The sequence below is a fragment of the Tupaia chinensis genome, unplaced genomic scaffold (genome assembly GCF_000334495.1).
Source record: "Tupaia chinensis unplaced genomic scaffold, TupChi_1.0 Scaffold144276_1, whole genome shotgun sequence".
NCBI classification, from domain to species: domain Eukaryota; kingdom Metazoa; phylum Chordata; class Mammalia; order Scandentia; family Tupaiidae; genus Tupaia; species Tupaia belangeri.
This window is the reverse complement of record NW_006204133.1, coordinates 3,278,624-3,301,680: the sequence shown is the minus strand read 5'-3', so window position 1 is coordinate 3,301,680 and position 23,057 is coordinate 3,278,624. Positions and strand designations below refer to the sequence as shown.

General features: G+C 43.2%; 2 protein-coding genes across 2 annotated transcripts in view; one reads left to right on the top strand and one right to left on the bottom strand.

The window, feature by feature from the left end:
* The window catches only part of EIF5B (eukaryotic translation initiation factor 5B), an 87,370-nt gene extending 85,938 nt beyond the window's left edge, over nt 1-1,432 (bottom strand). Inside the window, 1 exon segment of the mRNA XM_006172356.3 lies at nt 1,091-1,432. Within this exon segment, the coding sequence (XP_006172418.1) occupies nt 1,091-1,125 (35 nt within the window). The 5' untranslated portion in view covers nt 1,126-1,432.
* A 75-nt stretch (nt 1,433-1,507) lies between these two features.
* TXNDC9 (thioredoxin domain containing 9) lies at nt 1,508-20,183 on the top strand. The gene is made up of 5 exons (XM_006166597.3): nt 1,508-2,387; nt 6,447-6,656; nt 10,614-10,732; nt 15,023-15,277; nt 19,579-20,183. Exons 2-5 carry the CDS (start codon nt 6,468-6,470, stop codon nt 19,694-19,696), a joined length of 681 nt encoding a protein of 226 aa, XP_006166659.1. The 5' UTR covers nt 1,508-2,387; nt 6,447-6,467; the 3' UTR covers nt 19,697-20,183.
* The last annotated feature ends 2,874 nt before the right edge of the window (nt 20,184-23,057 follow it).

Below are 23,057 nucleotides of genomic sequence, written 5' to 3'. Positions count from 1 at the left end.
ATAGACCTAAAACTGAAATACAAGACCCTCCTTGTCCTTTCATTCCACCCATGAGTCAAATAAGTGCCAGATGTGGAAACAATCCAGCATCCCACCTTGTAATTAGTACCTTATTTTAACTTCAAAAACACATACCTGTTTTGAGTCAGAATAATGAACTAACGCTCGTTTTGTTAATTTACCTCTGTCGCCCCCCCTGGTATTTAAACTTAAGTTCGGTAGATAGTGTACAATGGTTAAAAGTAACAGATGTTCGCTCCCAGGAAGTAAACTCTTTCAATGAAAAGGGGCCAAGAGCTCGAATTTGACACAGAAATGTTCCTAAAATCTCCGGGTAAGTGAGTCACACATAACCCTTCCACTCCCTCCCCCCAAAAGTCTTTGTAAGTGGTTAGAAAGGGGCTGCCCTGGTTGGTTTGTTTCATCCCCTCCTCCGTTCTTAGGGGAGGTGCTAGAGAGCAAAGAAATGACCAAAAGACAAGCCGGAAGAAGGGAAGTGAAAAGCATGGAGTCTGGACAATCGGTCTCTAAATCATTGAGACCCGTATCCAAATTAGATTAACTTGAGTGGGAACGAGTCGCTAAACACCTCCCGGTCGCGCCAACGTCCCCGAAGCGGCTCAGAGAGTAGAAAAAGCTGGTGGCAGGTACATCACACGCGAGCTCGCTCCTCTCTCCGCAAGTACTCACAGGTACAAAGGCGTAAAAGAACTCTTTCCGACTCTCGCCAACTGAAGCGCCCAAGAAACTACTCCTACCCGCCCGACCCGGCGAGGCCGCCCCAACCCCGCAGCGGCGGGAACCCTCGGGCGGCTGCGCCGCTGCTCGGGTCAGGAGCCCCTCTTTTTCCAGGCCAGGCCAGGGGGGCGGTGGAACTAAGAATCAGCTGGGAGGACCCGCCCGCCGCTGAGGCCGTCCGCGCTAGCCTGGCCCTGGGGTCTCGGCCCCGCGCCGCCCACGCTGGGCCCCGCCCGGCGCCCCGAGAAGCTCGTCGCGAGCCTCGATCCCCGGCCAAGCCCGAGCCCAGCGAGACCCACGCGCCACAAGGAGCCGCGGCCGCTGCCGCCGTACGGACCCAGCCACTGGCTACCTGTCTTCGCTCTTGTTTTTCTGTTTCTTCCCCATCGCTTGTCAGCGGCGCTCGTGGCCTCAGCCCCTCTGTTCAGTCTCTCACAGACCCACTGTCCCCCAGCCTACTTGGGTCTCTGCTCCGCTACGTTCCCCTCGCGCTGCCGCCTCTCGCACCCGGCTCTCCACAGACCCGCGCACTGGGACAGGGCACATATGGTGTGAACTCGCAGTGCGCACGCGCATCGCCCCGCCGCCTCGGCGTGCGCACGCAGGGCGCGGCTCATCGAGAGCTGCGCTTCGGGTAGAGCGTCTCCAGTGGACCCACCGGCCAGGCAGGAGCCCGAGCGACCCCTGCCCGCCAGCGGCCGGCGCGCACCGACGCTCTTTTTTTTGACGCTCTTGCGTTTTCCAGGTTCTAGAACCCGGAGGTGGACAATGAAGCAGCCTGTTTGCCACGTTGGCTCTCTCTCCGAGGGACCACGCAGGCTTGTGGGATTAGCATTCGGTTCAGAAGTGGACCTTGAGCTTTCCTGATAAGTTTGTATCCTTGGCGGGACAAAGCTCAATAAAGGACCACCAGGAACTGATGATCCTCTGGGTGCCCCAAGGACATGAATCCAGAACACACCTGCGACCTCTCAGTAAACGTCCGTGGATTGTGAAGAGTGTTCAGTCACTATAGAAAACGTCCAAGGATGTAACAATCAGCTCTCTTAATGTTTATTTTCAAAGCGAGAGCAAGTTGTAAAAATTCGTATTTAGGGAAGTCACAAGAGAATCTACTGGGTGGTAAAAGCGTTCTATATCTGGACGGTAGTATTATAGGTGTTAACTGTACACATTTACCCGCTGAATGTTATACCTCAACTTTAGAAAAAGGGAAAATGTTCAATAAATAGTAAGAATGGAAACGAAGTTAGAGTGTCACTCCTGAACAAGATCGTAGCTTTCTGATGTAACATGAGCGCCAAGGTACAACGCCTTAGTCGGACAACGCCAGCTGTGCGCTAAGAAACTACAACTCCCAGCATACGTTGCTCCCTACGCCGCTCTGCAGTACACCCAGAGGGAGGGAAAGGCGGAAACCACAAGTTCCGGTCTGCAAGGGAAAAGGCGCAGGCGCAGAAGCGCTCGCCGCACGCCGGGCCGCCCCTTCCTCAGGCCTCGCTGATTGTATCGCGTGAGTTCCTCAGCCAATGAGGAGGCGGAAGTGACAGTCGTTTCGCATCCGCCAGCAGCTGCTGAGAGGCTGAAGCCAGAGTGCACCATTCTTTTGGAGTTGCTGTTCTACTCATCGGGCATCAGCGAGAGCACAGGTGAGGCAGAGGTGATATGGAAAAAAGCTGACCACCACGCTTCGGTGCTCATGGACCCTGTCGTTCAACGGTGCAGGGGGAAGGGCACGGCCCAGCGGCCGTTTTCTGTGCAGCGTGGAGGCCTTAGGCGCATGCGCCCCAGGAGGCGTTGAAGTCGGGGCCGCCGGAATTGCCCTCATCCGCCCCGGCGGCCCAGGGAGTGGCAAGCGTTCTATTAGGGAGATACCTAGGGTACAGTTTTAAGACGAAGGCCCCTAGATTGTTTGGGCGGGTGCCTGTAGGGGACACAGGGAAATGGTTAGTTAATTTGAGGACTCTTGATGTCCCTTCCAGCCTTTCCAGTTGAACTGTAGGAAAAAATCATGTCGCGGTTTGAATAATGAAAAGTTACCGGGACCGCGGCCACCTGCACCCAGTACAGCTTTTGTTCATCGCTCTTGCTCTTTAATGTATTTCTAAATTAAATTTGGGGTTCTCCTATAAAACTGCAGAAATAAGCAACCACTGTCGCCCTACTAAGACCTACTAAGAACAGGTTCTGACACGCCGGTCAGTGTTTGTTCTTCAACTCCCACACACACCCACGCAAGGTTACATCTAACAATTTTCTTGGGAGGTACGGAGTGTGAAAATCTTACTAAATATATTTTAAAGACAGCTCCTTTTCAATTTTATAGCATTTATGAGTTTACGGGGTTTTTTTCTTTAAACTCAAATGCTTTTGAAACTGATCATTTCTACAGAAACTAGGCACATGAGCATTTAAGGTTGAACAAATATTTATTGAGTTCTTACTGTGTTCTAAGCGCTACTGGTTCTGGGGATACAAAAATGAAATCAAGTGTGCTTTTCAACTTTTTTCGGTGATGAAAAGAGGAACCAGATCAGAAGGTCACAGGAAGAATTTTTCTCTTTAATTCGGCATTTAAAGTGTGCCTGTGTGGGCCAGGTATTAAAGTGATATTGAGTGGTAATTGCAAATGCAACATAGTTTATTGAGACTGAACAGTGTCCTGGTTTGGTCAACAAATTTTAAATTGTATTTCTGTGGTAATAATCCAGGGATGCACCTAAAATCATCCTCTGATTATTACTAATAATCATTTCGTTTAAAATACATAATTGAGGGGACCAGCAGGTAGCATGATGGTTAAGGTGCTAGACACTCTTCACATGGTCAACCATGGTTCAAATCCTGGACCTGGTGACTTGCTTTCTCATTTTCTCTCTCTCTGTTTTTCTGTGTTTCTCTCTGGTCAAATTAAAAAAAAATGAATAAATTAAATTAACTTTAAAAAAAAATACATCATTGAAATACAACTTTTTTTTTGAAGAAGTTTTTGCTATAGGGTGCATTCGCTCACCAGAAAGACAAGACAGAGAAAGCAAGAAAATTCCCACCCTCACCTCCATGTCTGTGCCGCAATCCCTTCTCCTCCATTCTCCTCTCCAGATCTTGGGCACACACACTCATGCACCCAGCGTGAGTTTAAGCCACCAGGTCCAGGATTTGAAATGCAGTCAACTACATCAGAGTTCAGCAACATAGCCATTACGCCAACTGTTGGTCCTGAGATAGAACTTTCTAATCTGAATATTTTTTAAAGTTTATTTTATTTATTTCTTCATAAGTGAGAGAAACAGAGACAAAAATAGCAATAGGGTCTATAGTCCAAGATCCATCCCCAGCCTCGACCAGCCCCAGATCATGGACGCAGTCAAGGAGGTCTCCAGCTGTGCATGGGGAACCTTCCATATCAGTCACCCTCTCACTCCTTCACCACCCTCTCAGCCCTGCCACCTATGACACATATTAAGCTGAGAACCTTCTTGGGCTCCCCTGGGTCTCCCCACATCTTCACATCTCCCTTTGTTCTTCCAGGGTCCCCATTGGAGAGCAGAGGTTGACAGATACATTCCCATGCTTGCTCCTGGGCTGGCCCACCTGTCTCCCAGGCTTTTCAATAAGGCGTGCCCTGGCCATGACCTCACTAAGGATGTAGAGGTGGCTTAGTGACATATCTGAGCTTCCAGCAACAGGTTGACATGAGCCCATGCAAAGTTATATTTCCATTCTGTGGTTGAGGAAAACAGCTGGTCTGCAGGACACAGGAGACCAGCAGCTGGGAAAACTTTTAATTAGAAACAAGATAAACTTAGGACCAGCAGATGGCTTAATGAGTTCATTGCTAGACTCCCATTAGTTGACCATAGTTTAAGTCCTGGACCTGGCGGCTTAAAACTCACTCCAGACGCGTATGCATGTGTGCCCAGAATTCTGAGAGAATGTAAAAGAAGGGATTATGGCGTGGCCATCTTCCCCTGGGGGGTGATTGCTCGCTTTTTGTCTCTGTCTCCCCAGTGAGCACATGCGCCCTATAGCAAAAATCTCTCAAAAAAACACAAGATAAACTATTACTTACAGTCTTCAAATATTATTGCACTTGAACTTTTATAATTTGATGAAGCATTCATTAAATAATCTGCAGACTAGTTTAACAAATAACACTTTTAAGCAGACATGACTATACTTTAAAAGAAAAAAGTTTTTTTTCCTCACCACCCACCCTCGTCAACCACTTCCCTTCCCCCGAATTAGTTCTAAAAAATTAGTTCTAAAAAATTAGTTCTATTAACACTGAGCGTCTGTATATTGAAACCAAGGTCAATTTTTGTGGTCTCTTAGATCTCGTTATGATTATAAACACTAGACCCCAATTTTTACGTAAATTGTAATGAGATGTCTTAGGAGTTAAAAGAAATGAAACACTTTTGGACAGTTTGCTCAACTCTGCTGAAGCAGTTTGATGTGTGTGTCGTTACACCTTACTATCATTCAGAGTTGTTTCTTCTTCACTTTTCTTTTGGCAGAGAACACTCTCAGTAGAAGGGAACTTCAAAAGGTTCATGAATAATGGAATTGAAGTATATGTTTATGGGACCAGCAGGTGACGTAGTGGTTAAGTCACTGGACTCCCACATGGCTCCCCACAGTTTGAGTCCTGTACCTAGAGGCTTGAGACTCACACTGGGCATGAACATAAAGGCACCCAAGATCCCGAGAGAATGGAGGAAAGGAGATACAGTGTGGCCAACACCCTGTGGGAGGTGATTTCTCACTTTCCTTCTCTGTATCTCTCTCCAGTGAGCACACTTGCCCTATGGCAAAAAAAAAAAAAAAAAGCTTTAAAAAAAAAGTATGTTTATTTTATGGCAAATGTGAAATCTGTCCGCAGGTGGTGGTTTGGTTCCCCCTAACATTATGTGCATTATCCATGAACTTTTTGAAGCCCGCATATTTATATTTATATAACTCCACAATTCATTTCTCTGTGGTCTGGTGATGATCTTAAAAGCTTGTCATTCCTTTTAGTGTAGTAAAACAGAAACTTGATCAGAAACAACTAAAATTTGCTCTACGTGGGGCCAGAGGTGGCATGGTGGTTAAGATGATGAATACCACATGGCCAACCACAGTTTGAGTCCTGGACCTGGCACCTTGAGAATCGCGCCAGGTACCTGTATGCGCTTGCCCACAATAATCCCAGGAGGAGGATTGTAGCATGGCAGTTCTTCCTGGTGGGGGGAGGTGTGGTTTTTTATTTTTCTTCCTCCCCACCTAGCATACGTACCCTATAACAAACTAAATATAAAAATTCTTTTTTTTTTTTATTTTTGAGAGGTTTTTCGCTATAGGGCACGTGCGCTCGCCAGACAGACAGAGAGAGACATAGAGACAGAAAGCGAGAAATCACCCCCCAGGGGGGATGGTCACGCTGCAATCCCTTCTCCTCCATTCTCCTCTTGGGATCTTGGGCACGCACGCACAGGCGCCCAGCGTGAGTTTTAAGCCACCGGGTCCAGGACGCAAACCGCGGTTGACTACAAGGGAGTCCAGCGACATAGCCATTACACTAACTGCTCGTTCCCAATATAAAAATTCTTAAACCTAACATCAAGTGCATAGGTGTCAGCAGAGTCCTCTGAGTACACATTTTATACTTACTGGAATTCTTTTAAACGGAGAGAAAGTTCTGATTAATGTTTGCTTCTTCCCAGCTGAACTATCCCACTTAGAAGATGGAAGCTGATACATCTGTTGACATGTTTTCAAAAGTCCTAGAGAATCAGTTGCTTCAGACTACCAAACTAGTAGAAGAACATTTGGATGCCGAAATACAGAAACTGGATCAGATGGATGAGGACGAATTGGAACGCCTCAAAGAAAAGAGACTCGAGGCACTAAGGAAAGCTCAGCAACAGAAACAAGTAACCTCCCTGCCCTGCTTTCTGAAATCGCTGTAACAGTGTGCTCCTCACAGCTTGCGTATACCGTGCTGTGCTAGTTACGTTTGAGCGCCCGTTTTTTTTTTGTTTTTTTTTTTTTTAATTCAAAGTACCTATCACTTAAATTTTGCCCAAGGGGAGAAGAATTTGTTTTAAACATTCGTTCAAAATTACCCCAGTCAGTCAGGTAAAAGAAAGATCTGCCCAAGATTGTTTTCTGAGTCTGGATTTGTGTGGTTGAGAAGAGCGTGAACTGGCAAGAGCACTGGGAGAGCTGGAGACTCGATTGTTTCCATTTCAGGCAGGAGGAAGCGTAACATGATTTAGCTAATTGATGGCCTATGAGACAAAGAAGAGTTATTAAGTCCATCTACTGGGTCATCAGAAAAGTCATGACACATTTTTGCATTGATAAATATGTCACGACTTTGCTGGCAACCCAGTATGTCAGCATAAATAAATAAATAATTTCAGGCGTTTCCATTTCACTGTTTAATTACATGGCCTTTTGCTGGGTTGCAAAAAAAGGTAGCCACAGCTCTCTCCTTGTTGGCCCCTTAGAGGGTGAGTATGAAGAAACTCATATGCTAATCAAAACGAATTGAATTAAATTTTGCATATTTAATTTGATTAAAAACTGTTTTTGTTGGGACCAGCAGTTAGCATAATGGCTGTGTTGCTGAACTCCCCTATAGCTGACCGTGGTTCGGGTTCCGGACCTGGTGGCTTAAACTCACGCCGGGCACATGTGCGTGCGTGCCCAAGATCCCGAGAGAATGGAGGTAAAGGGATCCCGAGAGGAGAATGGAGGAGAAGGGATTGCGGCGTGGCCATCCTCCCTGGAGGGTGATGTCTCACTTTCTGTCTGTCTGTCTCTGTCTTTCTGGCGAGCACACACACCCTATAGCAAAAACCTCTCCAAAAAAAACTTTTTGTTGGTTTCAGTTACATGGAATTATTTTACTACCAACCCCAGTTCTCTTTGTGACTAAAACATGAACTTTAACTTTTCTTTAGAAAATATTTTGTTTGTGCCACTATAGTACTTCAATATGTTTATGCCATTTTGAAGAATTACCGCACAAAGGAAAGATTCTTTTATGAGTGAGTTTATATTGAATCTTAAGTAAGGTAGTTTTTTAGCCTATAAATACACCTCATTTTAGAAAATAAGCTACTTAATATAATGCTAATAACTAGTACATGGAGGACAGATTACTGGAACTTAAGGATTTAAGGTAATACATGTTTAGTTTTTCCACAAGCTCATTTCTCATGACACTACTAATTGCCAATGTACAACAAAAAATATCTGGGATATTTATGTAAAAAGTATATGACCCTACCTAATTTACAGTAAGAGAGACAAATCATGTCTTAAAGGAAATTTGTAGTTGAAAACAATAGGCTGAACACTGTTTATAATTAAAAACCAATTTTTAATTGTCAAGCAGGCTGGCTTTATTATTAATGCATCAATCAGTTTCAAATGAATTTTTCCTGGAGTTAGCTTAGTCTTATTTTAGAAATTTAATTGCATTTTAATAAATCCTTTTTATTGAAATGTTTTCTGTGAAAATCGGCCGGAAACTTTAGTGGGTTATATAGATAACGTTTTTGAAAGAAGGGCCAGCAGGTGGCATAATGGTTACGTCACTGAACTCCCACATGGGCAACCATGGTTTGAGTCCCAGACCCAGAGTCTTGAAATTCGTGCTTAGCACGTGTGATTGGCTTGATTTCATTCAGCAGATATCTGGAGCACATGCACTGTGAACACAGCTGTTTTGGGAGCATAGGAGTGTGGTGAGTGTCTTTGGAGAGGTGCTGCACATTGGCGAAGGTTCAGAGTAGGCACGCCCTCCCTCAAAGAAAGCTGGACAGGTTCAGGTCTCGAGCATCTTGGTTAAACATACGAGAATAGTTAAAAATAAGTTCATTGAGGAATTGTCATTGACATTCATTGAGGAATTGTGTCTGAGAGTATATAAATAGGGCATAGAAACTTCCCGTAAGGAGAAGCTTCCAGACCTTCTCAGAGTGTCAGCCTGATGGAAGCTGATGTGAAATGGACATCAAAACTGAGAACTTCCTGGGCCGTGTTAGCCAAAGTCCACGGAAGGAAGGGAGATGGCACTCCTGGCCCTTCTGGTTGGACCATTTCTAGAGGGCTGAATTCAGACCTCTGCCATATTCCTAAGGACATGGGCGAATCAGAGTTTGTTCAAGGAGGACTTCTGGGAACAGGAAGTAGCCTAGATAGCTTTTCGCATGAGAAAAACTGGAACTGTTCAGTGGGGTGAAAGGGAGATTAGGCAAGATGTGCTATTTGAAGGGCTGACACATGAAACAGAGTAAACTTTTCCATGTCATCTTGGTCCAGGCTGGGGCCCACATACTGAAATTACAGATATATCGTAGTCCTGGGCAAGAGAACTGCAATAAAAATTAGTGTACCTATAGATGCTTTGTCACCACATGTGCCAGATGCTTTTTTAGGTGTTTTTGCATAGATTGTCTTTTTCTTTTCACTGCAACTCAATAAGATAGGTGCTTTATCATTGTTGTGTCACAGATGAAGCTGAGGCTCAGAAACGTTATTAGAATCCATAGCTTAGTAAGTGGTAGAACAAGCACTCAAGCCTATGCCTTCTGTCTACAAGTCCAGTGCTCCTTTGTAGTAGAACCAGCTGTCTTTAAAAAGGAAATGCAGAAGCAGTTTAGATAATAAGCTTCCTGACAGAAAAGATTTAAAAAAAAAAAAGCTAAAAAGTCTTTAAGGGTTGGTTGATAAGGGAACACTACATTGGTTTGGGAAACTGGATTAGATACGAGGTCCTTGTAGATTCCAAACACCATATAAGTAGATGATTCTTTTCTTCCAAGGGACCGTCCACTGGTGACCATTATAAAAGAGTTACTTGCCTCTGAGATAGTCATCAAAAGCAGGCAAGGCTCCCAAACTTCAACCTCTCCCCATGACTGACTAGCTTTTTCTCATGAGCATTTTTCCTTTTTTTTTGGAGAGGTTTTTGCTATAGGGCATGTGCACTCATCAGAAAGACAGAAACAGAGACAGAAAGCGAGAAATCACCCCCCAGGGGGAATGGCCATGCCACAATCCCTTCTCCTTCATTCTCCTCTCAGGATCTTGGGAACACATGCGCCCAGCGTGTGTTTAAGCCACCAGGTCTGGGACTCGAACCACGTTCAACTACATAGGAGTCCAGCAACATAGCCATTGCACTAACTACTGGTCCTTCGTGAGCATTATTTTTAAAAGCTTTGTACTAACTTGGATCTGGGGTTGTTGGTTTTTTATTTTTTTTGTTATTGATTGCTTGGTTGGTTGTTATTTCACATTTTAGTTTTTGCTATAGGAAATGTGAGCTCGCTAGAGAGGGGTGAATAGAAATTATCCCCCAGTGGGGATGGCCATGCAACATTCCCTCCTCCTCCAATCTCCTATCAGGGCTTTGGGAATACATACGCACCCACAGTGATTTTCAAGCTACCAGGTCTGAGACGTGAGCTGCACTGTCAGCCATGTGGGACCCAGCCACCTTAACCTCCACACCACCTGCTGGCCTCAGTTCTGGCTTTAGTAGTTGAAGAATATGGGACCAGCAGATGGGGTAATGGTTACGTACGTCGCTGAACTCCCACGTAGTCAACCACAGTTCGAGTCCTGGACTCGGCAGCTTAAAAGCCGGTGTGTGTGTACGCATGCCCAAGATCCTGAGAAGAGAGTGGACAAGGGATTGCGGCATGGCCATCCTCCCTAGGGGATGATTTCCTTTCTCTCTCTGTCTTCCTGTTTCTTTCTCTATCTCTATCTCTAAAGAGTATACACATCCTATAGCAAAAACCTTAAAAAAAAAATCAGGTGGTACTGAAAGATATTTTACATGTATAATATTTTACTTCTCTCCAAATCAGGAATGGCTTTCTAAAGGACATGGTGAATACAGAGAAATCCCTAGTGAGAGAGACTTTTTTCAAGAAGTCAAGGAGAGTAAAAAAGTGGTTTGTCATTTCTACAGAGATTCCACATTCAGGTAACTTGTTTCCATCTGTGATTTAAAAAAAAAAAAAAAAAATTGGTGACATGTTTTGATAGAGAAACACTGACTTAATAGAGAAATTTAGAAAACTATAAGGAATAACCTTGTAATTTGTTTCACTGCACTCTGGGATATTCTTTAATGTTCTAGTCAGTTCGATCAAGTTAAGCAATTGGAGCAATTTTAAAGGGTAACTTAACAACCAGTAACGAGAACTAGCAGTTGGTGTAATGGCTATATCGCTGGACTCCCATGTAGTTGATCATGGTTCAAGTCCTGGATCTGGTGGCTTAAACTCACACTGGGCGTGTATGCATGCATGCCCAAGATCCCAAGAGGAGAATGGAGGAAGAGGGATTGTGGTGTGGCCATCCCCTCTGGGGGGGTGATTTCTCGCTTTCTGTCTGTCTTTCTGGCGAGTGTACACCCTATAGCAAAAACCTCTCAAAAAACAACAACAAAAAATAACCACCAGTAATGTATAAAAGTATAAATGAGTATTGTTGAAAATCAACAGTATTCCCATATAAATGGTTTATATTTTCTGATTGAACTTATATTGTTGTTCCTCAGTTTAAAAACATCTTAGAAATACACACTTAAAATTCTTACCAGTGCCCAGTAATTGTTTCAGCTTTCATTCCCCTGCTATTATGATTTATGATGCTAGAGTAGAGATAGTGAGCCGGCAACCTTCCAAGTCACTGTGCATCCAGTCACTCCCCGCTGGCAGCTCCGATGAGGACACGGTGGATTGATCCATCATTTCATCAAGCACAGTTGGGACTGCCAGGCTTGGCTGGAAGGAGAAGCAGTTTCTCTTAGACCAACCCAAGTCTACAGGAACCCTTAAGCTAGGATTAGAATTCAAGGTTTAGAAGGGACTAAGCAACCCAGTATCACTTAACTACTAAATGATGAATGAGGGGTTTGAACCCACTTTCTAAGCCTAATGCCATTTAACAACACCATTACTACTGCTTTTGCCTTCTTTGTTTCTTTGTTTCTTTGTTTCTTTTTTTTTTTTTTTTTTTTGCCATAGGGAACTTGAGCTTGTCAGAGAGAGGAGAGAGAGGGAAAGTGAGAAATAATCCCTAGAGGGGTTGGCCATGCCACAATCCCTTCTCCCTTCTCCTCTAAGGATTTTAGACACGCACACACATGATTTTCAAGTTGCCAGGTTCAGGATTCAAATCATGGGTGACCATGTGGGAGTCCAGCACCCTAGCCACCATGTCAGCTGCCAGCCCTATGCTTTTGCATTTTTAAAAGTGTATTAACGGGACCAGCAGTTAGTGTAATGGCTATGTCGCCGAACTCCCGTGTAGTTGACTGCAGTTCGAATACCGGACTCAGTGGCTTAAATCACGCCGGGCGCGTGTGCGTGCATGCCCAAGATCTCAGAGGAGAATGGAGGAGAAGGGATTGTGGTGTGGCCATCCCCCCAGGGGGTAATTTCTCTCTTTCTCTCTCTGTCCTTCTGGCGAGCACACACACCCTATAGCACAAACCTCTTTTAAAAAAGAAATGTATTAACTGTGGGGCTGGCAGGTGGTGTGGCTGAGGTGCAGAACTCCCACATAGCCGACCGTGGTTCAGGTACCAGACCTGACAGCTCGCTTTCTCACTTTCCTTCTCTCTCTCTCTCTCTCTGTCTGTCTGGTCAAATTAAAAATAACAATAATAATAAAATTAAATAAATAATTTTTTTTAAGATGGATTAACTGGCAGAGAGAGAGAAAGCACCCTCCAGAGGAGCATGGACACACTGTGATCCTTTCTCCTCCATTTCTCCATCCCTTCTGGATTGGGGCATGTAGACAATGAACCCAGCGTGTTTTTCAACTGCGAGCGCAAAGATTTGAACTGTGCTCAACTGTGGGACCCAACTCCTTGACTGCTGTGAATGGAGCGAGCCCTTTAGGAGCTTATGCTGGCCCCAAACCTAGATCAGGAAAAAGTATGCTAAGAGCACAAAAAGCTTACTGCTAAAAAACAGCTATTAAACATTTACTGTGCTAGTCATCTAAAGCACTAGTATTCAAACTTGGACCTAAGAATCAGCTGTATGTTTTCCAACTTCACTTCCAGAGAATTTTGATTCCTCTATATGCTTAAAGGGTTTCATTGTAGGGACCAGCAGATGGCGTAGTGGTTACGTTGCTGGACTCCCACATGGCTGACAAGGATTCAGGTCTCAGACAAAATCACGCTGGGTGCGTGTGAGTGTGAGCCCAAGATCCCAGAAGGGGAATGGGAGAAGAAGTTGCAGTGTGGCCATCCTCCCGGGGGATGATTTCTCACTTCCCTCTCACTGTGTGTGTATCTTTCTCACTCTCTCTCTCTCTCTCCAGTGAGCGCACACACCCTAAGGCAAAAACCTCTCCAAAAAAGAAAAAAAGAAATTTTGTTACGAATACCTGGGGTTAAGAACCACTGGTCTGGAGCCAGCAGATGGCATGAAGGTTAGGGCCGCTAGATACCACATGCCGACTTGACAGTTCCAGTCCTGAACCTAGCAGCTTAAAAATCACGCTAGGCCTATATGTGTGTATTCTCAAAGTTCTGAGAGAACAGAGAAGAGATTGCAGCACGGCCATCTCCACAGGGAAATGACTTCTCACTTTCTCTCTCTCTACCTCCCTCTCTCCCTCTCTCCTTCTCTAGGGGAGGAGAATATGCCCTAAAGCAAACTTTAAAAAAAAAAAAAAATCAAGTCTGTTTCAGAAATAATAGAAGATTGGTCCATGTAAAACAGATTTTTTGGGGACCCATACATGGTATAATGGTTACATCACTGGACTCCCATGTAGTGTTTGAGTCCTGGGCGCATGTGCATGTGTGCCCAAAATCCTGAGAGAAGACTGGAGGAGAAGGGATTATGGTGTGGCCTTCCCCCCTAGGGGGTGATTTCTCACTTTCTGTCTCTCCAGTGAGTGCACACGCCCTATAGCAAAAATCTCTTAAAAAATAAAATAGATTTTTGGGACCAGCAGTTGGCGTAATGGCTATGTCGCTGGACTCCCATGTAGTCAACCGCGGTTCGCGTCCCAGACCCAGTGGCTTAAAACTCACACCGGGTGTGTGTGCGTGCGTGCCCAAGATCCTGAGAGGTGAATGGAGGAAAAGGGATTGCGGCGTGGCCATCTCCCCTGGGGGGTGATTTCTCACTTTCTGTCTCTCTGTCTCTCTCTGTCTGGCGAGCACACGCGCCCTATCGCAAAAACCTCTCCAAAAAAAAATAATAAAATAGATTTTTAATTTAAAGAAAATGTCACTTTGAGGCCGGCAGATAGTGTGGTAGTTAAGGGCGCTGGACCTTAACCAGGACTGACCGCAGTTTGAGTCTCATACCTGGAGGCTTGCCTTTTCACTTTCTCTCTCACTCTGTCCCTCTCTGTTTAAATTAAAATAAGTAAATAAACAAAGTTAAATCTTTTTTAAAAACATCACTTCCATTTTCCTTTTCAATAGATGCTGTCTTAATAAAGTATTAGATTTTTCATTCCTTTAAAATCATAAAGGTCATGTTTATTTAAAGATTACTGGCAACCCTTAACCTTAATGTGCTGATAGAGTTGCACAGTTCTTCAGTGAGGCCATTCAGTCTGTCTTCATGACTTCTAATGTGGTACCACGTGTATATTTCTAATTCTTGTTTTCTTTCAATTTATTTCTTCCTCCCATGAGATAGAGACAGAGAACAGAGTTTTCATGCCACAATCCACCCCAGCCTCAGTTAGCCAGGTTCACTGGCATGCACACACCCAGCCTGTAAAGGGAGGCCTTAGAACACGAACCTGGGACTTTCTCACATGGCTTCAGCGTCACAGGACATTCTGTTACTGCTGTGCCACCGGTTGGCCCATTTCGAATTCCAAGACGGCTCTTCTGAGTTCTTCCACGTTGGGATTTGTTCCTCATCAAGCTTTCTAAAATACCAGAAAACATACAGAAGAGATACAGCGATCTTAGTTTTTTCTTCACAAACATGACAACTTCATAAACGCTTTTATGACTCAATGCATATATTTAGTATTTTAGTTTATTATTATTATTATTATTAGGACAAATTAACTTTTTAGAATGACAGGTTTTCCCACTTCTCGTAATCAGGCAGCTAGCCTACAACCTAGAAAGGAGGTCACCTGGCTCGAGAGTAGGGTGGCTGCCAAATTATGAGACTCAAACCAAACTAACATTAGATGTATCTTCATGGTGTTTATTTTTAGAAAGAAAACAATATGTTTTAGCTTTTGACCTTCTATGTGTGGTTACTTACAGGTGTAAAATACTAGACAGACATTTGGCGATACTGTCCAAGAAACATCTTGAAACCAAATTTTTGAAGCTGAATGTGGAAAAGGCACCCTTCCTTTGTGAGAGACTGCGGATCAAAGTCATTCCCACCCTCGCACTGGTAAAAGATGGGAAGACACAGGATTACGTGGTTGGATTTACGGACCTCGGAAATACAGACGACTTCACCACAGAGACTTTAGAGTGGAGGCTCGGCTGTTCCGACATTCTTAATTACAGGTAACTTTTAGCAAAAAAAAATATTTTTTAAAATTCCTATCTATAGTTTATTTCTAGAGGATTTTGTGTCTTAACCTTTTATGAAATTAAGACCCTTTGGCTAAGCTGTAGAAAGTTTCTCAAAAGAAAGGCATATTTCTTAAGGTATATGTTACTAACATACAGCAAAATCAAATTAATAGATAAACTGAGTCTTGGAGTATACCCAACCGTAAAAGTTTTCCACTTAGCAGATGCTATTGAAATCAATTCTGTATTGGGGCCAGCAGGTGGCATGGTTTAGGTATTGGAATTCCACACTGTTGACTGTAGTTTGAGGCCCGGACCTGGAAGCTTGCTGTCTCACTTTCCCTCTCTTTCTGCCTTTCTCTGGTCAAATTCTAAAATAATAGTAAGTAAATAATTCTTAAGGAAAAAAAGATTCAATTCTCTATTACTCTGGAAACTGAAAATGACCCTCCAGAGTTGACTATTCCCCAGTTTAAGCCATGTTACTCAGATTAGTACCAACTTAAGTCGATTCTCTTTGATGAAATAAAAATTAAGAACACACTACTACAAAGATTATATTTAAAACATTAGAGTTTTTTAGTGTAGCTATTCCTGTCTCGCTTATAGAACCTGATAAATATAAAAAGGTTTCTGTGCTTAGCTCGCATCACTTCCAGTGGAGAATGGTCTAACTTCCTCTCTCATTTAGCCACTTTCTTCTCTCTCTTTGCCCACCACTTTAATGAGTAACTTATCTAATTCCATAAATTAGAGCATATCTTGTTTTATGCCTGTTCTTGGCTTGCAAAAATTGACAGATAAAATGTGCAGTTTTGGTTCCCGGAGTCAGAGTGCCTTCTCCTTTCTTTTTATTTTTTTCTTTTTTCTAGACAGTGCTTGTGCATGCCAGAGAGACAGAGAGGGAGACAGTGAGAAAGCATACCCCATGGGGATGGTCACACCACAGTCCCTTTCCTCCATCCAGTTCTCTTGCTTGTCAGGATTTGGGGCACTCACGCATATGCACCCACCATGTTTTTCAAACTGCTGGCTCTAGGGCTCGAACCACTCAGTTGGCCACTTAGTGGAATCCAGCTACCTTGACCACACCACTGGCTGGCCCCATGTGTATCTTTCAATAAGTAGAAAGGTCTCTCATCTTTCTTTCCACACTTCCCCTCCACCCTTTCTCTGAGTATTTCCTAGATATGCCTAAATCACTTGTACGTTATAGAAAGTGATTTCATTTCCTTAATATAAAATACTATTTATTAATGTATTGTTAAATCAATCAACTTTAAATACACTGCATACTAGTACAAAGAATTGTCATGTATTATTTTTTACCTATTTCTCCCAATTTTAAATATCTATTTGCTTTAACATTTTTTTTTTTTTGGAGAGTTTTTTTTTGCTATAGGGCACGTGCGCTTGCCGGAAAGACAAGAGACAGAGAGATAGAAAGTGAGAAATCACCCCCTGGGGGGATGGCCACGCCATAGTCCCTTCTCCTCCATTCTCCTCTTGGGATCTTGGGTACACACACACGCGCCCGGCGTGATTCTTAAGCCACCAGGTGCGGGACTCGAACCGTGGTCAACTACCTGGGAGTTCAGTGACATTGCCATTATGCTAACTGCTGGTCCCTTATCATTCTCTTTTTAGATAATGTATACATTATTTCCCAGAACCATTTGAATAGAAGTTATAGACATGATGTCCTTTTACGTTTTTTTAATAATTCCATCTGTATTTCCTAAAAATTAAGGACATTCCCTTGTTCCCTCCCTCCCTCCTGCCAGAGGGCTTATGCTCTTGCCAGAGATAGCTGATAGGAGGTAGTGGGGAGCACCCCCACAATGGGGTATGTCGCTCCAGAATCCCATTTGTCTGTCCTGTTGGGATTTGGGGCACACACACATCCTTGTGTTTTGTTTTTGGGTTTTTTTTGTTTTATGTTTTGTTTTTTTAAGAGTTTTGCTATAGGTGCGTGCACTTGTCAGGGAGACAGAAAGTAAATATCACCCCTCAGGGGAGTGGCCATGCTACAGTCCTTTCTCTTGGGATTTGGGCGTGCATGCACATGCACCCAGCATGACTTTTAAGCTACTGGGTTGGGGACTCAAACTGCAGTTGACTACGTGGGAGTCCAGCAACATGGCCATTACAACGTATGCTGGTCCCTCAGCCCTGTGTTTTTAAAACTGAGATTTGAACTGTAGTCGGTAGTGTGGGATTTGGCTTCCTTCATCAGTAAGCCGCAGGGCCAGCCCAAAGGACATTTTCTTATATTGCCACTGTACAACTATTAAGATGGGAAATAATATAATTTTCAGACCTTATTCAAATGTTACCATTGTCCCAGTAATGTCCTCCTTACCAAAAAATGTGTCATGCTTAGTTATTATGTGTCTCTAGTTTTCTTTAACCCACAACAGATTGTTACCTTCTTTGTTTTTCAAGACTTCTGCATTTTTTAAGAGTACAAGCTAGCTTTTTTGTAGATCATCCCCATTTGAGTTTCTCTAATGTCTCCTCAAGAGTAGACTCAGATTATGCATTTTTTATATGGATATTATAAAAGTGTTGTAGCCTTCCTCCTCAGTGTATCAGAATAGGAGGCATGTGATGGTTTCTCTCATTTGTGGTGATGACTGAGCACTCGGGCCACATAGTGATTTAACAGAATTCTTTCATCTCCTCCATTTACTTTTTCATTTAGTTATATTAGTAGAAGTTATTTTATTCAAGAGACTACAATCTGCTATACCTCAGATTGCTCCAGATTTGGCCAGTGAGAGCCCCTTTCATGTTGAACTCCTTTTTTTTCTTGCCGGAGAGAGACTGGGAGAGAAAAAGGACCTCCCAATGGGGCATGGTCACTCCACAGTACCCTCTTCATCTCCCTATCATTTCAGAATTTGGGGCACTCTTGCACATATCCCAGCATATCTTTCAAGCCACTTGTCCAGGATTCGAACCACACTGCCAACTATGTGGAATCTGGCTCCCTTAACCACCAGGCCATGGTGCCAGCTCTGGACTCTGATGACATTTTGACATATCCCCATACTTCTTTGAGCTCTTCTTTTCTGGTACAAACAAGACATTTTAGGGTACTTGATGTTATACTCTTCATAGGATCAATTATTCCTTCAAGGAGACAGGCTCATTTCAGTGGCAGAAGATATTTCAATACCAAGATCTAGGTGCTAGGAGTATTCCAGATTGTTTTCTTATCCTGACAAAATGCATGCACATGCCCATGAGAGAGAGAGAGAGAGAAGCACACTCTTCACAGTGTTTGGTCATGCCCTAATCCCCTTCTTCCAGTCTTCCAGTTAGATTCCATGTGGCAGATAGATTCAACTCCTGGCCCTATTGGCTTTACACCAAGCATAGGTACATGTGCCCAGGATCCTGACAGAAAGGAGAATTTGAAGAAAAAGGATTGTAACATGACCAGGCCCCATTGGAGGGGTCCTTTGTCTGTCTCCGTCTCTCTCTCTCTCTTGCACACACACTCTCTAGCTTAAAAAAAAAAAAAAAGTAGATGGGACCAGCAGTTGGTGTAATGGCTGTGTTGCTGGACTCCCATGTAGTCAACAATGGTTCAAGTCCTGGACCTAGCAGCTTAAATTCATGCTGGGCATATGTGCATGCATGCCCAAGATCCCAAGAGGAGAATGAAGGAGAAGGGATTGCAGCTTGGTCCTCCCCCCTGGGGGTGATTTCTCACTTTCTGTCTCTGGCGAGTGCATGTGCCATATAACAAAAATCTCTCTCTCTCCAAAAACATAAATAAAAGAATTGAAAGGCAGTAATCAGTAATTTATGATAACAAGGAAAATAAGATTGATCTAAAACACTTAGCTGAACAAAATAAGGTCTAACTATTAACTTTTTTAAGAGGTTTTTGCTATAGGAAATGTGTGCTCACCAGAGAGAGACAGAGACAGACAGAAGGATAGTGAGAAACAACCCCCCCACCCAGGGGGGATGTCCACATCACAATTCCTTCTCTTCCATTCACCTTCTGGGATCTTGGACACATACGCCCAGCGTGATTTTCAAGCCACCAGGTCCAGCCACCACAGTTGGCCGCTTGGGAGTCCAGTGCTAAAACCACTATGCCATCTCTTGGCCCAACACTATTAACTACTAACATGAATGTGATAACGTCTCTGATACTGGCATTTTAAAGAAACTTTACTCTTTGTTATAGAAGAAAAGATAGAGTTGCATGCAGTTTAGTGTATCAGCTGTACTAAATCATAATAAAATCTTTTTCAAATTTGTTTTATTTTTAGTGGAAATTTAATGGAGCCACCATTTCAGAGCCAAAAGAAATTTGGAACAAACTTCACAAAACTGGAAAAGAAAACTATCCGAGGAAAGAAATATGATTCAGACTCTGATGATGATTAGAGCTCAGTTATAGTTCTTTGTAAATTATCTTTTATTTATGCTTACTTCACATTTAATGTATTTTCTAAATTCTGTTGATTTCAATACATCGATCACCTAATACATTCTGGAGTTTTATACAATTGCATCACATTGAAAGGCATCTTTACTATTTTCTCAGTGACCATCATGTTTAAGTTGAAGAAAATCTTCTGAGTTCTGAAATTACATGGAAAGGGTCTGGTATCTCTATTTTTGAGACTGATTTTTTCACACTATGATTCTATGTCTTTATACCATTCATAATTGTGTTTTTAATCTACAGAGTTGGAAATAGAAATTCAACCAACTATCCAGGACTAATTCTTAATCATTTTTCCTTACTTTATATAACAGGTCAAGTAACATCTACCAGTATAACACACTGGACTTGTAAATGAATCATAAACACTCCTCACTTACAGATTATATTTGAATAACTATTAAAGAACTGGTTATTTGGACCAGCTGATGGCATAATGGTTACGTCACTGGACTCCCACGTAGTCAGCTGTGGTTTGAGTGAGTCCTAGACCCGATGACTTAAAATGAGTGCGTGTGCATGTGTGCCCAAGATCTCAAGAGAAGAATGGAGGAGAAGGGACTGTGGTGTGACCATCCCCTCTGGGGGGGGTTGATTTCTTGCTTGGTGTCTCTTCATCACTTTCTATCTCTGGCAAGTGCACATGCCCTATAAAAAATTCTCTCCAAAAAAAAATTATAAAGAGTTTATTATTTAATCGGGATGCCGCATGTTTATATAGAATTACTGATGACAGCAAAGAGCTTTTTTTGGTTGTGAACATACTGCCTTATTCAACGGGTCCTGATTACTTCTTAAAGTATGTCTTAAATATAAGCAGTCATGAGATACTTTTCCAATGGCAGCATAAGGAACTCCACTGACTCTCCTTAGTACAATTATAAGTCCTAAAAATTATTAAAACAGGGACCAGCAGTTAGCGTAATAGCTATGTTGCTGGACTCCCACGTAGTCGACCACGGTTCACATCCCAGACCTGGTGGCTTAAACTCACGCCGGGCATGTGCGTGCGTGCCCAAAATCCCAAGAGGAGAATGGAGAAGAAGGGATTGTGGCGTGGCCACCCCCCCCCCGGGGGGTGATTTCTTGCTTTCTATCTCTCTGTCTCTCTCTGTCTGTCTGGCAAGCGGACACGCCCTATAGCAAAAACCTCTCCAAAAAGAAAAAAAAAAAGGCACTACTTTAGTCTCTGGAAATTATCATAAAAACATATAGTGAACAAAACCATTTATTCTAGAAAATCTAAACATTTCAAGAAAAGTCTCTGGCATTTGAGTCATGACTCCACTCCTCTTCCCTCTAATTTCCAATCTTGGCCTACTGTTTTTCTCCTGGAAGGGTAAACTGCTGGCATTTCTTTCTCACAAGTTCTGTTAAAGAAGCTATGTTCAGAGCAAGAGTAGCCAAGAGATCTGGAGCCCTTTTTTTCTACCCAGTTCCCATTGGCAGCAAGTTTTAACCTGTGAAAGGCAGACCACAAGTACTAGGCTTTGGTTGCTCTTGCCCAAGGTCGGTCATATGGTGGAGGTTCCATACAAGAAGAGGCAAGTGGAGAAGCTGTACAGCTATCTTGCAGACCATGGTATCATTCTTAGACAAGCACGCGCAAGTCTGACGCACCAACAAAGAGGATCTGTCCGGTGGAAATTGCAGGCCATGGAAATAGCTCCATAGCACACTTCCTAAAGGGACTGACTATATTTACAACAAAGTGAGGGAGAAAGTGTTAAGTATGCTGCCAAATACAATGGATGGGCAAGGGGACAGGAGACTGGTAGCTCTGTGATAGCAACAAAGGGAAGACCAACAATGATCAACAGAGGATGTGAGAGGCAAGTGGTAAGAATCTTAGGGTTAGAACAAACTTCAAGGTAACTATACAAGGCCCAGAATTTAATTGGATTAAACTATGCAGCTACTTAGGCCCTAGAACATTGCCAAACAATAGGTTAGCTCACAATTACTAGATGCCACTGGCAGGATGTGTTAATAATGGCAGATCAACTTGAACCTTTCTAGGAGATAAACAGTACTACTTTGAGTGCCCTATCAAAGTTTTCAGGGCTAGCCAGTGGAGTAGTGATTAAGGTGCTAGACTCCACATAGACCTGGCAGCCTGAAACTCAAGCTGGGCGGGTGTTACGCCCAAAATCCTGGGAGGAGAATGGAGTAGAAGGGGATTGTGGTGTGGTTATCCCCCCAGGGGATGATTTCTCACTTTCTGTCTCCAGTGAGCTCACACACCCTATAGCAGATATCTCTTAAAAGCAAACAAAAACAATGTCCTTGGGATTGGAGGGTCGAATCAAGGTGACTGCTTGCCAGGCTGTACTTTCTGAAGAGGGACTTTGAAGGCTACACACTTCAAGGTAAGCAGACTTAATGGAAATAGGCCAGCCAAGTAACTCAAAACAAGCCCTGGGGGGTAGGGAGATCCAGGGATGAGTATCTGAACTACTATGACATACTGGGTCATTGGAAAAGCCATGATGTATTTTTCTATGCAAGAAATAGTTTGCTGATGTTCCAATATTATCTAAAATAACCAACTCTCAACACAAAAGACATACAAAGAAACTGAATGAACCTCCATATATAGGGAGCATGGTTAAAAGAAATAGGACCCAGATGTCAAAAGACAAAAACTAAAAAATGCTATTATAGGGACCAGCAGTTAGCGTAATGGCTATGTAGTTGAACTCCCACGTAGTCGACCACAGTTTGAGTCCTAGACCCAGTGGCTTAAGCTCACGCCAGGCGTGTTTGCGTGCATGCCCAAGATTCCGAGAGGAGAATGGAGGAGAAGGGGATTGCAGTGTGGCCATCACCCTTGGGGGGGGGGGGGGGGTCTTTCTGTCTCGTTTTTGTGTGTCTTTCTGACAAGCACCCGGGCCCTATAGCAAAAAAAAAAAAAAAAAAAAAAAATTATTATAAATATGTTCCTGAAAACTATGCTGCAAGTAAAGGAAGGTATGAAGGCAATATTACATCAAATAGAGAATATATCAATAAAGGATTCCTGTAAAAGAACCAAATGGAAATACTAGACTTCTAAAGTACAGTAACTGCAATGAAAAAATGTATTAGGGGAGCTCAACAATAGATAGGAGTTGCAGTAGGAAGAATCAACAAAGGAAGTAGGAATTGGTAATCTGTTCTTCATGCTGATTTCAGCCCCACATGTACAAGATGATACTATGGAACTCAAAGAGAAAAAAAGTGGAGTACAGAGGCATCGCAAAAATAAATTAAAAATTTCATAAAAAAACAGTGATTCTTGTTCTTCAAAGACATTCCCAA

Bases quoted from the DNA above. Each gene is read 5' to 3' on its own strand.
- TXNDC9 (XM_006166597.3), top strand. From the start codon at position 6,468: ATGGAAGCTGATACATCTGTTGACATGTTTTCAAAAGTCCTAGAGAAT. The intron at 6,657-10,613 runs GTAACCTCCCTG...TCTCCAAATCAG, and splicing joins AAGCTCAGCAACAGAAACAA to GAATGGCTTTCTAAAGGACA. The intron at 15,278-19,578 runs GTAACTTTTAGC...TTTTATTTTTAG, and splicing joins TCCGACATTCTTAATTACAG to TGGAAATTTAATGGAGCCAC.